The 17,608-nt window shown below is 35.4% G+C and overlaps 1 protein-coding gene across 4 annotated transcripts in view; it reads left to right on the forward strand.

Moving 5' to 3' along the window:
- The first annotated feature begins 6,267 nt into the window (after nt 1-6,267).
- Nucleotides 6,268-17,608, forward strand: part of Ppwd1 (peptidylprolyl isomerase domain and WD repeat containing 1) — a 27,371-nt gene continuing 16,030 nt past the window's right edge. For 2 of the 4 annotated variants that reach the window (XR_008721422.1, XM_055618210.1), the window contains exons 1-6: nt 6,268-6,457; nt 8,720-8,822; nt 11,369-11,469; nt 11,606-11,726; nt 13,628-14,075; nt 16,413-16,603. Coding sequence is in view for 3 of the 4 variants with exons in the window: in XM_055618210.1 (XP_055474185.1) it covers nt 6,268-6,457; nt 8,720-8,822; nt 11,369-11,469; nt 11,606-11,726; nt 13,628-14,075; nt 16,413-16,603 (1,154 nt within the window). In the remaining variant the exon portion in view is untranslated. The other 2 variants (XM_055618211.1, XM_055618212.1) reach the window with 2 other exon arrangements.

Here is a 17,608-nt window from a genome sequence, read left to right on the forward strand (position 1 = left end):
AAGAAAGAAAGAAAGAAAGAAAGAAAGAAAGAAAGAAAGAAAGAAAGCCTAGAACTGCTACATGAAGAATCCTCAAAACTGACACAAAGAATAATATAGAAAAGGGAGGCTAAAACTAAGAGTGATTGTGGTGGGATCAGTCTAAGAAGTAATGGGAGGAGAAAAAGGAAACAGATGTAGAAAAAAGACAGAGCAATCTATAGAAAACCAGATACAAAAATATATGGCACAGGAAGCTCAGACTTTAATAATAATAATAATAATAATAATAATATCTACTAGTTGAGAATTACAGCTATAACATTTTTAGCCATCTTCTATTCTTTAAATATAAGTAAAAATATATTTGGCTCCATGGGACGAGTCAAGAAATTGCATTAAAAAGTACATGTTTCCTATTCTGAAAAGCATTCAAAATAATTTTCTACTGTGTAAGTTTCATTTCTTAACAGTTTATAGTTTCTACCGAATACAAGGCAAAGGCTTTATGGAAAATAATTACTATAGTAAAGTCGCTCAGGTTATTATACTCTAACATAAGAATTTACTATAAAAAAGAAAGAAAAATGAAGTGGGTCCTAGTATCAATAACCATGGGAAATTTCAAGAACAAATGGATTTTGTCATTCTTGAGGCCATTAATTTAATATCCCATTAATTTGTATACAAAAATATAACCTAAAAATAAGAATCTTACGTTCAGGTGTTCTTTTACTCCACTGACCAAGTTCAGCAGTCAAACATTTCATTTGCATAATAAGTAATGAAAGCTATTAAAAAATAAAGAAGACTTCAAGTTATCTCTTGTAGAATACTGACGAAAATATAATCAATACTGTAATAAAGTAATACTGTAATAAAGTACTTTAGTTTTAAAGTAAATAGCTAAGAAAATAGCACCACCAAGCATATTCTACTACCATAAGCATATTCATATTACCATATAGCTCATAAACGGCTTTTTGTAGTAGTGATATCCTATTGAAAATAATGAATTCTGCTTTACTACCAAAACTAAAAGAACCTAAACACATCACATTTGCTTCCTAAATAAACCTTCACAAAACAAAACAAAAAAACCCACAATGCTGAGCTGGAGAACTTTTTTGTGCACTATGCATACAAATGTTGATTTCTATCCCCAGAGATTTAGTTACAGTCTGGAACCATGTGGGGAACAGAGAAGGGAGTCACTATTGGGGACACGGAGGGAGAAGGAATAGCAAGGGGACACTAAGATGGCAGGAAACCAAAGAAACAGGCCACGTGGCTGGGAAGTAGGCCAGCATAGTTAGGTTAAAATAGCTGCGTAACTACACAGCAAGAGTGCCGACGCTTTTAATATATATATATAGGTCTGCATGTCATTACTTGGGAGCTAGAGCAGGCATAAAAAACTGCACCATATACCTGCCCAGTTCCCAAATAATGACATGGAAAACTTTATATTCGTTAAAAGTTCAGGCACTATAGCTGGGCAGATACTCAGCTGTTCTAACACTGATCTGGTATCTGGTCTACGTCCTAACATCTGCTATCTTAGTTTTGCTGTGGAATCTGAGTACCAATGGTGACTCTCTTCTTTTTTCCCCACCTGGGACACCCTCAGAGGATTGGAAATCCTGCCTTATCCTCTCCTGCCCAGCTATTGGTTGTTCAGCTCTTTAGTAGGTGATGGAAAACAATGTTTACAACATACCAAGACAAAAGATGCTTCAGAATAATGACCTTAGTAACCAGATCTCTGGGTACAGAAATCATCATTAATTTGCACAGTACACAAAAACATCCTTCAACAATACTGACATAACAAGACATTCTCCCCGAAAAGAAAAACAGCATGCTATGTTTTGCCAGCATTTCCAGTCAAATTTTCACTAAATATGTTGATTTTCCTCTCTGTGATCTTTCAAAATATTAAAACTGCTTTTAGTAGTGCTGAAAAAAAAAAAAAACCCACCAAAATATATATGTGAAGATAATGATGAGACTGATTTTAGAGCCATATATCAAAGTTATTTTTTTATATACACTAGTAGTTTGGAAAATGTAAATATCTTAACCTGAGACAAACAATGTTGAATGTTTCTGGTATGAAAATGATAAATTTGATTATGCTATAAAATTAAGCAACTCTTTCTAAAAGTAAAACAGCAAAATATTTTAAAAGTAATAAAATATAAAAGTTCTCTCCATAAAAGTGCCTAACTTTTTGTATCAGAAAAAAAAAAAACCAGGTATATGCTTGCAAATCAACACTCAGAGACTCTGTTTAAGATCAACTTTAACAACATAGCAAGTTCAGGGCTAGGGTATGCTACATGTCACCCTGCCTTTAAAAACAAACAAAATACAGGAAGCCGAGTTTGAGTGCTAAAGATATGAAGGTACTATGCACACAGAATTGAGGTATCAAAACAAAGCACAAACTGCTGTTTTAAAAGGTCTGCTCATAGCATCAGTCCTTGACTTGGATTGGCAAACATGGAATAATTTCAAGATGGTTTCCAAAAATCTAAATCTTTAAGGGTGGCTTACAATGCCAAAACTATTCAAGCAAACAATATGTTTCAATGTTTATGTTGAATACTTGCTTTACCTCCTGGTATTCTGGTATCTGCTAGGTAGAGACTGACCATATCACCAGTTCACACTAACAATTTTGAACATCAAGTTTCTCTAAGGGTAAACAGTGTTTCACATCACAAGTAGACAGGCTAACCTAAGGTGTTAAGTGACTCTATTGAGACAAATCCTGAAAGTTCATATCACATTTCCTCAAGTTTATCCATGTACCTTTTCTCCTTGCTTATTTGACTCTGAGTCCTATGCATCCTCTGAGAATCATCAAACTTATAAATGATCTTGAGGACTCTCAACACAACAGGAAACCACAAACTATATTCTTTGGTTCTTTGTAAATTAGGAAAGTACATGTTTACAAGTATACAAACTCTCCACTCAAAGTCAGTGCTTGCTGCGCTATGTAAAAGCCATTAGTGTACCTTTGTAGGTCCAATGGCCAACGATTCATATTTAATAAGGTCTTAATTTCTATAAGAAACCATATTTTCCCAGAAAAATGATACGTTAGCTAACAAATAATGCATTTCAAAGTGGTATATTCAATTAGATCCTTTCTAGAACATTTGTATATATATATATAGACTCTAAAACATTTTTATAGATACAAAAATTACATTAGGAGCTCCAATATTTGGTGCGTAAAAGTCTACAGTTGTAGTACGTTGATACTCCTTTTATTAACATGTAGTGTCCCTTTGTATTTTTTCTAATCAGTTCTGGTTTGAAGTTTATTTTGTCAGATATAAGGATGATTATGTCTGTTTGTTTACATTTTCGATTTCCTTAGTATTTTTCTCCATCTTTTGATACTAAGTTTTGGGGCATCTTTGCTGGTTAAGTGTATTTATTGGACACAACATATAATTAGTTCTTGGGTTTGTTTGTTTTTTTTATTTTAAACAGAAAAGTTTAAGGATTTAGGTAGTAGTGTCAGTGAGATGGTTCAGTGGGTAAAACTACTTGTTGCATAAGCCTGGCCTTCTAAATTCAATCCCTGACTCTGCCCTCTGTCTCCCCACCACACATATACACACAGACACATGCTGTAGCATGAATGGCCCACCATCCCCATCAAATGCACACACAAAATTATTTTCAATTAAAAAATATAGGAATTAACAAAGCTGTTATGCTGAAATAAATATAAACAGATAAACTTTTTATCCAAAAAGAATGAATTCTGCTTACCTATGTTCTTGAATGGAATACAAAGTTCATACCTGAGCATTTGAGTTAGTGAGTGTCTCGGTTCCAGTAAGTGATAATTTATTCTGACACTTGATTTAAAAAGTAAAGAAAAAGTGACATACTTATAATCCACAGAAAATTTTTATTCTAACCCTTTTTATTCTAACCCAATATAACACCCTCCTAAAAAAACACATAAATGAAATAAAGAATCTGTTTTCCTTTTGATATATTCACTTTGAACTAGTCTGATTACCTTCCTAATCTTATGTGGAAATTTAAATAGATCCTGCAGCCCATATCTATATCATAATACTATTAATGGTGCATCGTATATAATATTATGAATGTCTATTGCCTCTATAAAATAAATCTCCTTGAGGGCCAGAACTACCATCATTTTTGTCTCTTTCTATAGTCTATCTTGCATAAAATTTCTTAAGGTAATGCTTTTAGGTATGAAATCTATATAAATAATTTATAAAATAATAGCTACTGGGAAACTAACATTGTATCTTTCCTAAGTTTATTATGTGAAGCTTTTTTTTAAAAAAAAATTATTTATTATATATACAGTGTTCTGCCTGCACACCAGCAGAGGGGGACAAGATCTCATTATAGATGTTTATAAGCCACCATGAGGTTGCTGGGAATTGAACTCAGGACCTTTAGAAGAGCAAACAGTGCTCTTAATCTCTCAGCCATTCTCTTCCAGTGATATTAAATAATACATCACTTTTATCTGTTGATACTTACTTCTTCCATGTCTTTCCATATTTCTTCACATTGTTTAATAAGTTCTTCTTCATTATCTATAACAACATCCCCATCTGTAGTAATGTCGGAATCTAGTTCTTGTTGATTCTCTGACATATCCTTTATAATTTTCTTCACCTTACTGAAAAAACTAAAGTAAAAAAGATACATGCATTTAATAACCATTTGCTAAATGTAGCAGTGAGTAATAAAAATCCTTTCCACAGAAAGAAAAACATGAACAAACTGCTGTTGGAGGGAATATTTTAACATAACCATTATAGAAAAGAGTATTGATGTAACAGCAAAAATTAGAAACAGAAGTACCATAGGATCCAGAATTTCCACTACTAGATATAGAGCCAACAACAACAAAACTAGTGTGTTGAAAAGATATCTATCTTTTCATCTATCCATATCTATTATGGATCTCTGTGTGTTCAAGGACAGCGTGGTATACATAAGGAGTTACAGGAATACATAAAAGAATAGAGAATAGGGGTTGGAAAAAAGGCTAAGGGTTACAGCCAAAATTTTAAGAGTAGGGGGAAAAGGTATACAAAATTGTTTTGTTTTTTAACTTTAAGAGAACTCAAAGAATATAAAGCAACTTTGGATATTAGCCCACTTAAACCATGGCCCAATTAAAACAATGATAGCATGTTAAAAAGGATTATAGCCATCCAAGAGCTAAAAATTTTCAAGTAATTAAAAGTGTCATGAGGTTACTAGCTGGCTGTTGCAAAGAACAGGAGATGACTGTATATCAAGAGATTCAAAGTCAGGTCATTTTACGGCTGTAGACAGAGAAATAAAAACAAAGAAGGCCTCTAGGTTACAATGTCAAATGCAAATCAGAATAAAACCACCCCAATGTATTTTTTACTCTTACAATTTAAAATTATTATATTGCTTAACCAATAAGTTACCAACAGAGAAGTTGTAAAATAGACACAGCACTACAACATGTCCCTGTGTCACCGGAGTCAATGAAGCAAAAATGTCAATCCTCCCTAAGTGAACCCATTTTATCTTAATTAAAATCCTAAAGACAACAACAAAAGCCAACCCCACCGCATTAAAAAACCAACCCATCGCACTTTAATGAGTAAATTCTAACATCTATAAAGAAATACAGAGCTCCAGAAACAGCAGAGATTCGTTGTATATAACTAGACTAATCCTTGAAGACAGAACTGGCTCGTGAACAGGCAAACGGAAACACGGAACACGATACACACCCCTTCTTGATTTTCCGGCTTCACATAACATACACTCGCCAAGCTAAAAAAAGTCTTCCGATAATGGGAGCGCATGGGGTGAATTACAGATATGTAACCAGGTAGGTTCTGGGACGGCGTAGGCCCGAGAGGCTGAGAAGCGCGACGCGTCCAGTTCGCAGGCCGTAAGCGTCTGATTTCGGGAGGGGGGGCGGGCTGGGTCCCCCAAACCCACTGCCACCCTCCTTGATGGAAAACTACGACCGTTACAGCGCTCTCCCCTGCGGCCTGCTGTCGCCAGCCACAGCCAACGCACCTCAGTCCCCGCGTCTCCTCAGCGCGCTGTCAACGCAGCCAGGCCCTGTTGTTTGCCCGCGCTGCTTGCTGATTGGATGAGCTCCGGTCCGCCCCATCCAATCAGGAACCGCTGTCGGCCGATGACACCAGAAGGCGGCGCCGCAGCTCCGGAATTACGACAGGGCTCGGTTGTCGCGTCGCTTCTGACGCCTCAGACATCATGGCGGCCGAGAGTGGTAGTGATTCGCAGCAGAAAAGGAGAAGGCGCCGGGACCCAGAGGAAGCAGGGAAAACGGAACTCGGCGAGCGAGAACTAGCAGTGGCGGGGAGCGAAGAAAATGATGATGAGAATGAAGAGCGCTGGGTTGGGCCTTTACCGGTGGAGGCAACACTGGCCAAGAAGAGGAAAGGTAGCTGCGGAGAGCCCGAGAGCAAGCTGGAAGGCTACTTCGGCGGAGGGCGAGGGTTGATTGCAAGCGTGCATGCATGAGGTAGTGAGGTTGTGGGTCTGTGCGCTTAGAACCGACGGTCCTACATTTCGTTCCCAAATAGTGATTTGGAACTGGCCTTACTATAAGACCATTGTTTTTCGAACTGTGTAACACTTTTGATCCCAGACTGCTAATCGTAGATGTTTCAGCTAGTACTTGCCTGTGTCTTTGTGTTTGGGTGCTTTTATTGGCCTCTAAGCTACCACGTGAAGTAGGAAGCCCTAATGTTTGATTTTGCAGTTGTGGGAAGGAGTACGGGTTCTTAGAATCATAAAGACTTAAATTTTCAAACCCGACTCGTCTACTAATGAATTATCAAGCCCAAGGAAAGTTGCTTAAGCTTGCTAGATTTGTGTGTAAGCTCAATTCTAGCTGTGAAACGACTACTTAAAACCGTTACATTTTCAAAACAAAGCCCAAACTCCCTAACATGGACTATAAGTCTTTTTGTTTCTCTTCACAACCCCAGCACATCTCACAGTTCTACCCATTCTCAAAACCCTACCTTGTCCTTGCGCGGGGGTTCTTCTACATGCCTGCCCAAATAAGAAGTATCTCTGCCTCTGAGCCTTATATCCAGCCCCAAATTGAGCTGTATTTAATATTTGAGTTATTATTATTGTATGTGTTGGTGGGATTGGAGAGGTAGGAACACACACAGTAAAAGAGTGGGGACCAGGGGACAACCTTTCGGGGCTCTTCTACTTCTACAGATTGAACTCAGGTTGCCAGACAATCAACCTGACTCTTTGAGCCAAGTCCCATCTTAAAATAAACTAGTTAAGGAAAATAATTATGTCTTTTCATATTTATGTCCATGCACTCTTGAACATATTGAAATGAATTAACCAACAACAGAAGCAATCTGGAACACATAGAATAACGTAAATTACAGAAAACTCCAACTAACAACGTTATTAAAAAGATAATCTAATACTACTTTGATGTATGAAAGTGCCAAAATAAGCAACCCAAGATTGGTGTGGAAGCTCCAAATGTTCCTAGGCACTTTTGCCTTAACATATCAAGTATATGGCCCTCATTTTCATTGCCCTGCGTTCTTAGAATTATACCATTACTAGTCTAGCTCCAAGCTGAGAAATAAGAAAGGGAAACTTAAGATTTTTTTTTTTTTTAATTATCACCAAATACTACCACCTTTTTTTAGCATACAGTTACTATAAGAACAAAAGAAAGGCTTAAACAAATGTTAGTAGCCACATATAAGAATGGGGATTCTGTTATTCAAAAAAATACGTGAAAAAGTAGTTGGCCAGACATAATTATGAGTGTGCTGTATAGGAGTAGTCTTAACAGTTTGTCATGTTTAATTTACCAACTTTATATATGCATGTTTGAGCATTTTATTTGGAAAATAGCTCTTTTTAAAATTGATTTTACTAGTAAAATTAATCATGGCTCATAATAAAATTAAGATTTTTTTGATGTGCCTTGATTTTTTTTCTAGGTGTTGTACCCTTAGAAAAGTATATTAAATGTACTCAACAAATATGCTAGGATTTTTTTCAGCTCTAAACTTCTAAGCATTTAATTTTATTTTCAGGTTTCAGTTCTTTATCAATTACTCAAATTAATAGAGAAATGGTGTCTTAAAAATAAACATACAAATTACAAATAGCTGTTAGCTTTTTAGTTAATACTAATACTGGGATCTACATGGTTATACAGAGTGCATTACTTTCATAAAGCTTTAGATTTCTTTGAACCTTCATATTGAGCCAGAAACATTCACGATTATCAAAACCTTTGAAACAGGAGCTAGAGGTATAGCCAGTTGTTAGAGGTACTTGAGACTCTTCCACTAGACTAAGTTTGATTCCCAGCACCCAAACCAGCTCATAAACCATCTGTAATTCAGTTCAAATGGATTCATCTCCCTCTGTTGACCTCACTGGGTACCTGTATGTGCCTGGCATACATTGTCACAAACATAAAGTCTTTGAAACAATATTTATATAAACTCTGGGAACCTGTCAGAGTAACTTCTGAAATAATAAAAATTATACATGGTATAACAGCTACTGGATTTTTTTTTTTTTTTGTATCCCATACATTTATTGAAAGAAATTAAAATTTGGAAGAAGATACAAAAATTTAGAAGATTCTAAATAATGTCAATTTCATTCTTTAAAATAACTTTTACCACTCCCCCCCCCCCAGTTTTAGAGTTCGAAAGAGTCTACCTTGATAATCTCCCCAGTGCATCCATGTATGAGCGCAGTTACATGCACAGAGATGTTATCACACATGTGGTGTGCACCAAGTAAGTGTATCGTACTTTTTTACCTATTTGAATTTTATTTCATGTATATGAGTATTTTGCATGTGTGTCTTCATCCCATGTGAGCCTGGTATCTGAGAACTGGAGTTACAGACCTTTGTAAACTGCCATTTAGTGTGTCTATGTATATTTGGTGATAAAAATCAATAATAATTGAACTAGTTACCAGAGCTTTCTTAAAGAAGAAAATGTATTAAGATAGGAAAAATAAGAAGTTGGCCTCTGGTGTTTATAGGGAAGATGATGGTAACTCAGACCTCCTGGAATTATCAGAGGACCTTCAGAAGATAACAAGAGTCCCGGCAGTTGATCGGGCACATCTTTAATCCCAGTGCTCAGTGGACAGATCTCGGAGTTTGAGGGCAGCCTGGTCTACAGAGCTAGTACCAGGACAACCAAGGCTATACAGTGAAACGCTGTCTCAAAAAAAACAGAAGAGATAAAGCATAAATAGGAAAATTCAAAGAATGGTAATAATAGTAATAATGTTACTCTGGTTTATAACATAATATTTCTGAATGTTTTCTGAGGTGTGTTTCATTAATTATCTCATCTTAAGGACAGTTGTAAGAGTCATAAAATTTTCATTTATAGGTAGGAAAACTGGAGTAGAAAAGTTAAGTGGCAGTAGAAGCAAAAGAACATAAAAGGTTAAGTTCTAGCTTTCTATTCTTTATCTGGATTTTGAACCTGTGAGCAAGAGTAACATCCTTTTTTGTTTGTTTGTTTGTTTAGACAGGGTTTCTCTATGTAGCCCTGGTTGTCCTGGACTCACTTTGTAGAGTAGGCTAGCCTCGAACTCACCAGCGATCTACCTGCCTCTGCTTGCCTGAGTGCTAGGATTACAGACATGCGCCACAGTGCCTGGCTCCACATTCAATATATGTTTTTAAATTTTAATTTGTAATTTTTATATTAATTACAGTTTACTGTTTATATCCCAGCTGTAGCCCCTTCCCTCATTCCCTCCCAATCCCACCCTCACTTCCTCATCTCCTCCCATACCCCTCTCCTAGTCCATTGATAGGGGAGATCCTTCTCCCCCTCCAGCTGACCCTAGCCTATTAGGTTTCATCAGGACTGGCTGCATTGTCTTCCTCTGTGGCCTGGTAAGGCTGCTCCCCTATTAGGGGGAGGTGATCAAATAACCAGCCCCTGAGTTCATGTTAGAGACAGCTCCTGTTCCCCTTACTAAGGAACCCACGTGGTTACTGACTAGCCCATGGGAGCCCACATTTAGTATTTTTAAAAGGAGCATTTTATATGTGCTGAGATGAATGCATTCAAATAGGACAAAATAGGTACAGGGAGAGCAGGAGTCCAGTGGAGAAATTTGGATGGTGAATGAGCTGCGAATGGACTTGGATGATATTGACAGTGATTATCAAAATTGTATGGAATGCTTTAGTCTACTTTTGATCTCATAAATTGCATTTCAGATGTAAATCTCTTATAAGAATAGGATAATTCTGACCAAATACAATTTAAACTTGTCAGTCTATAAAACAACTTACAGATATTAGCGTTGCTTTTCTAACCCAAAGCTGTTGAGTTTTACAAAAAGTTGTTTCTGTGTGTGTATGTGTGCTTGTGGTTAAGTAAATCTAAAACCATTCACCAAGTATGGATGTCGTGTAATGTGAATAAGTTTAATTGTCAAATTAACTAGGATGACTAGCTAACTTTTGTATAGTGTGAAATACTTAATGTATGCACACTGTGCTCAATAAATGGTATTAGTTTTTATATAGGTGAGAAAATTATTGTTTAAAACTTGATACTTAAAATTCTCAATATATTGAATAAGATATGAAATAAATTTATGTTGGACTTTTCTGTTTGTGCAAGTGGTTTGGGTCTTTATAATCTTTTGAAAACTAGAATATTTTCCTCAAAAAACTATCTTTAGAGTAATTTTAGCAATTAGGAATATTAAAGTATAATGTTACCAACAGAGATTTCTTCATTTATTTTTTTGTTTGTTTTGTTTTGAGACAGGCTATTCCTTGTTAAGTTGTGCAAGCTGACTTTGCACGGCCTCTTTAGTTTAGGCATCCTTCCTGCCTCAGCCTCCTTAGTAGCTAGGATTACAGGTTTATACCACCAAGCCCAACTCATTATTCATTTATTTATTCATTCATTCATTCATTCATTCATTCATTCATTCATTTTTTGGTAAATAATTCTGATCCTACCTCTTAGGGTTAATATTAGTGACTGTTATTTCTGCAATGGTCTTTGAAAAGGAAAATGTAAAAAAAAAAAAAAAGGTGGAATGACAAAACCCTCAACTAGATATGGTAGCATACGCCACATACACCTATACACCCAGCGCTGGAAAGGCAGAGGCAGGCAGAAGGATCACAGAATCAGGACTAGTGTAAACTGCACGTTGTATGAAATTACCTTGTAATGAGAACTTTTAAAAAAAGTATTATTGAAGTAGTAAATGCTGTCAGTGTATGTTTGCTTTGAAATTACTAAAAGACCTGTTTTGGAAGTTAACTTTAAAATTTTTATATATACAGGACAGATTTTATTATCACTGCCAGTCATGATGGCCATGTTAAATTTTGGAAAAAAATAGAAGAAGGAATTGAATTTGTTAAACATTTTCGTAGTCACCTTGGTAAGAGTTTCATAATTTTTTGTAGCTCCTGTTTAAGCTGTACTAATTAAAATTTCCTTTAAAATATTGTGATATTTCTTTTTGAGCCTTGCTCATTTATTTTATTTGTATTTACTAGAATGTATTTTTTTAATAGGAATTATTGAGAGTATTGCAGTTAGCTCTGAGGGAGCATTGTTCTGTTCTGTGGGTGATGATAAAGCAATGAAGGTGTTTGATGTAGTGAACTTTGACATGATCAATATGCTGAAGCTTGGGTAAGTTTTCTATAAAGCATATATTATATATCAGTATATATGTATATTTAACTTAGTAAAATAATTGTAAGCTAAACTTTACCATAACACAGGCTACTTTTGAACAGAATATGTATCTCACCTTGGGAAGCTTTGGAGGCTTCTTTTCCTGCTTTTCTATTGACACACTTTTTCTTGATTTTTTTTGAATCAGGGTTTCTCTGTGTAGACTTAGCTGTTCTCTAACTCTGTAGACCAAGCTGGTTTGGTCTACAAGGTTGAACTCACAGCAATCTCCCTGCCTCTGCCTCCTGAGTGCTGGGATTAAAGATGTGCACCACCACCACCCAGCTTCAAATTTTCAAACAGTATCATAAGATTTATCATACCGAGCTAATACACACTTTTAAATTGATGAAGACCCGTCATGCCTAACTACTGGCAGAATATTTTCCTTACTATATTATACTTACTTGTAAGACACAAACTCATGTTTTATATGATTTATGGCTAAGTTTAGAATTTGTTGGTGGTTTTAAACTTCAGAGTATACTGATACTAATGTTCAAACTATGTGCTTGGATAGTACAGTAATAAGACTTGTACTTTGTTTTAAGCATGACTTTAAAAGATAACCTACTAAAAATAAACATATCTAAATAAATGTCAGCTTATAAGTCATACCATTTTCAGAATGTTTGGACACTTTGTTTGAACAACATAACACAACAACAACATAACAAAAGACCCTAAGGTAGACAAGCTTTTAAGAAACAAGCTCTTACCCCACAGCTCTAGAGACTTGGAAACCCAAAGTCCAATGCCAGCAGACTCATATCTTATGAGAATTCTCTTCCTCCTTCTTACTAGTTCCTCACTTGGTTAAAAAAAAATGGGAGATGGGGCAGGATACCTTTTTCTTTAAGAAGGCCATGGGGCCCTACTCTTGTGAACTCATTTGAATTTAACTCCACAAGACTATTTAAAAAGTACTATGATGGACTGCAGTATATGTATAGTTCAAGTCTAAATTTTGGAGTTTATTTTGAAATGAGATTTTATGAACCACAAAGAAACCAGAGTTACTCTGTTTAGTTAGATCTCTTCCTTTCTTTTTCTTTCTTTCTTTCTTTTTTGGATGCAAATACCACTACTTTATCTTCTCTTTTATTCCCTAGTTTGTTTCCCCAGACATTTGCTATTTTTAAAAATAACAAATAATTGAACATTACTACTTTGAGAATACTGAAGAGTCTGTTTTAGGAACTGATAGAAACTCTAAATGAAGACTTCAAAAAAGGTATCAAGCATCAACACCATGCTGATTGGTATAACATTATAACTCTGAAATTGACTATTTTGCAGGAGACAACACCTATTAAAAGTTTCCTAGGTACATTAAATGCATCAAGTTCTTTTTTGCACATTGTGCAATATATAAATGTTCAATGCTTGCAGTTTTAATATCAAGATAAAACAATAGCTTTCTTTGGATTTACAAAGTATACTATTACGTGGCTAAACTATGAAAAAGTTACACATATAAACTGTTTTATAGACACCCACTGCCTCAGAATACCTTAAGGCCCAGACATAATTATGTTTCCTATTTACATAATAAAAGTGAGTGTGCAATTCTCTTGTGATTTGGCATTATCATACATTATTGTTTTTACACTGATAATATTAGAAAGAAGAAATTAAGGACTGGGTATAGCTCAAATGTAGAGCACTCAATATGCAAAAGGCCCTGGCTTCTCTTTCTAGCATTGTAAGGAAAAAAGTGGAAAGAAACGCACTAGCTGTTCCTAGTAGCTCCTCCCCGTCCTTTACAGGACATTTTGATTGTGGCGATGGGCTAGGAAGAAATGCTCATTGTATTGACCTTTCTTTTTCTCCTCTTCAATTTTTAACTGCTTTAGCTATTCTCCTGGACAATGTGAGTGGATCTATTGCCCAGGAGATGCCATCTCTTCAGTTGCTGCTTCCGAGAAGAGTACAGGAAAAATTTTCATTTATGATGGTCGAGGAGATAACCAACCACTTCATATTTTTGACAAACTGCATGTGTCACCTCTCACTCAAATCAGACTAAACCCAGTTTACAGAGCAGTGGTGTCTTCTGACAAATCTGGAATGATTGAGTACTGGACTGGACCTCCACATGAATATAAATTTCCTAAAAATGTGAACTGGGAGTATAAAACAGACACAGATTTATATGAATTTGCCAAGTGTAAGGCGTATCCAACCAGCATATGCTTTTCACCTGATGGGAAGAAAATAGCAACCATTGGATCAGACAGAAAAGTTAGAATTTTCAGATTTTTAACCGGAAAACTCATGAGGGTCTTTGATGAGTCATTAAGTGTAAGTGCAATTAAATCTAATCGTCTAATAGTATTTATGTTTAGCTATTTCATAAAAGATATTTTTATACATAGACATATGTACTCACAGTTATTTTCTCTTAGGACGATAAAGGTCTACTTAGTTTTATCTTGTACTGATGCTCTTCTCTACGTGGGTTATGTGATATTCAGCATTTTTTGAGGTGATAGGACTAAAGTGTCAGGAGATGAGGAGTAGAGCTGTGACAGAAGTTGAGATAGAAAATGAGAGTTTGGTAGAAGAAAACCAAGTATCAGTTAACTAATTATTTACAATACCAAACCTAAGTATAAATGTGTATAGAAAGTAGTAATAACTGGAATTCCAAATTCCACAGGGCTCCTTTTTGGGTTTGTGGAGATGGCTGCCTAGCATGAGTGAAAAAACTGCAGTGACTTAAAACTAACTAGTCTTAGTATAATAGAAATTTAATGTGAAGTTTTACGTTTTCGTATTTATTAGTTGTAATATGCAGGATCACTGAATGTATCAGTACATTCTGTATCACAGACACCATATGTTAAATACCAGAATATTGTAAAAGATTCTGTTGAGGTGTTTTCCAAGTTGGATACTTATGAAATGTATGTATATGGATAGATGGCTGTCTGTAGAACTGTATCTTAAAAGCTAAGTTCTCAGCAAAAATAATCATGAATCTCCCACTACTAAAAAGTAATCCAACATTCTAGGCAATTTAGGCCACATAAATAAGTGACAAGAAAAGATCTGTAAGATCATGTACTTGTAACTCAAACTCTTAACATACCTCTTGTTTTTTGTAGTTTTGTATATTTTTCTTCCTTTGTCTAGAAAAAGTTGAGAAGATTTTAGTTAATGTAAACATGAAAGAAACATATAAATAAGTGGGTTGTAAGTCTAACTCATTATCATCTATAATAAAGAGTTAGCTTTGAATTCTACTGATGTCCTACGTGTCTAAAATGCTGACTAAAATATCTTTTATAAGGCTATTGGAATACTAGTATAATATATTCTTGGTATAACCCACATCTTGAAAATTGTGATATAGCAAGATAGTAGAGTTACTCAAGAGGGGCCTGGAGAGATTGCTTAGTGGTCAAGGGTGCCTTACTGTTCTTGCATCAGGACCCAGGTTAGACAGTTATCAACTCCCTGGAACTCCAGCTCCAGGAGATCTTACATCCTCTTTTGGCCCCTGCAGGTGCCCTGCATACATGTGTACATCTACACAAATACACACAAACATACATATAAATATAAAAAAAACTTCTTTAAAAGTTATTCAGCAAAATTGAGTATTTGCCATATTTTCTTTTCATGATTCTTATACAGGATTTCACAAGCTATATGTAGTTGAATTGCCTTACATGAATAGCTACTGTTGATGTGACTGTTTGTTTGTTTGGGGGAGGTGAGGGAATGGGACTTAGACTTCACTCTGTCATCTGTGCTGGCCAGGAGCTTCCTATGTAGCCCAGACTATTCTCCTTCCTCATCTTCCCCAATGCTAGGACTACAAGTATAGACTAGCACGTCCAGCTGCTATCTAGACCAAATAAAGATGCACCGAAAGGACTGTACATAAAGATTACAAAGCAGTAATATAAAAAGTTTTCTCAGTTTTAAACTGTTATAGAAATGGTAATATTTTGTGTATATTAGGTTGAATAAAATAAATTCCAGCTGTATTTTTACTTTGTGTAATGAACCTACTAAAAATTTTGATCGCTTATATGACTTGGGTGGTATTTCATTAAAAGTGCTACTCTGAGACTTGTAATGGGCAGACATATCATTTTTTGTAAAGAAAGCACTGGTTCTATAAATCAACTGGCTTAGTGTTTTGTTTTTTTCTTAGTTAGAAAAATCAGTTACTATTAGTATAGTTTTCGGGGGCTGGTAACAGGGACCAAACCAAGGACCTTAGGCACTTAACCTACAACTAACCTACACCTCCCTGTAATATAAAGTGTTATTTGTATGTTGTTTTGTTTGACACTGGTTTTCATACTGTGGGCCAAGCTGAGCTACACAGTGAGTGTAGCCAAGGTTAGCATAGAGCTCAGAGTGCTCCTGCCTCAGACTTCAGACTGATGGAATTACAGTCAGAAACAACCACATTGGCGTTGAACTACGTTTTGTGATTGAATTCACCAATGTTCCTGTTTATAGGGTTTAGAATGTCTCAGATTATATGAATATACAAATCCTTATTGACCCTCAATGCGTTCTGTTTCTGGTCAGTGCCCACTGTCTTAATTTATATATGTGTGACTATGTATGCATAAATATGTAGGTAGTTATTTTGTTAACGCTCAGCTTATTTCGTAGATGTTTACTGAACTGCAGCAGATGAGGCAACAACTACCAGACATGGAATTTGGCCGACGAATGGCCGTGGAACGTGAACTGGAGAAGGTGGATGCTGTGAGATTAATTAATATCGTTTTTGATGAAACTGGACACTTTGTGCTGTATGGAACAATGCTGGGCATTAAAGTAATAAACGTAGAAACAAATCGGTAAGCTTTAACATGATTTATATATTTTTTAAATGCAGTTATTGAGAACCATTTTCTCCATCAGGGAAACAATGAAAGTTTTGTTTGTTCCAAAGAAACTGGAAAGGTCCCAAAAGCCTAAGCTTAACCAAATGTTTTGACTGGATTTTTCTGTGGTCTCTCAGTTGTTTATAATCTTATGTAAAAACTTTCCACTCATGTTTGTAAAATAAATGGAAAGAAAATATGCATAGTTTCAAAGTTTGGGGGCAGGGTAGGTTTTTTTTTTTCTTCTTTTTCTTAAAACAAGTTTCAGTCTTGTTTTGCTTATTGATTTAAATTAGCCAGTCTATGTTAAATATTGCCAAATATTTTAACCACAGAATTCAGCATCACATCCTGCTAGACATAAAGGCAGGGCTAAATGTATAAAACCACAGTATGTCTTTTGTGCAAAGAGCCCATATGGTATTAGTACAGAATATCTATCATCAGATACTATGAATGTAAAGAAAAGAACTTACAGAATATTTTCAGAAAATTCTTGTGCTGTACATTCCTATATATAAATAAATTTATCTTGTAGTTATTAGTAATATAATATTATTGAAAGCTTGTAAAAGGTTTAAATAATAGGACCAGGTTAAAACTTTACACTGAACCTTTGGTATGTGTGAAGTCGTACCAGGGTACCTTGTGTATTCCAAATTTTAAGGATACTCAAGTAGTCCCTCATATAAAAATGCATATAGTTTCATACATTAAATCATGTGCAGATTATTCATAATTCAAATCTTATCTAAGTACATGTTGTACTATATTGTTTATGGAATAATGATAAGGAAAAAAGTATACATGTTAATATAGATAATTTAAAACAAAATATTTTTAGTCTGAAGTTTGATTCTAAGCTATAAAATGTATGAGTTAAAAGAGAGGGATGATTGTATTAATGAATGACTTGAGACAGAGAGAGAAAGTGTGTGTGTGTGTGTGTGTGTGTGTGTGTGTGTGTGTGTGTGTGTG

Source organism: Psammomys obesus, unplaced genomic scaffold, assembly GCF_907164565.1.
Source record: "Psammomys obesus unplaced genomic scaffold, mPsaObe1.curated_primary_1811, whole genome shotgun sequence".
In the NCBI taxonomy this organism is placed as follows: Eukaryota; Metazoa; Chordata; class Mammalia; order Rodentia; family Muridae; genus Psammomys; species Psammomys obesus.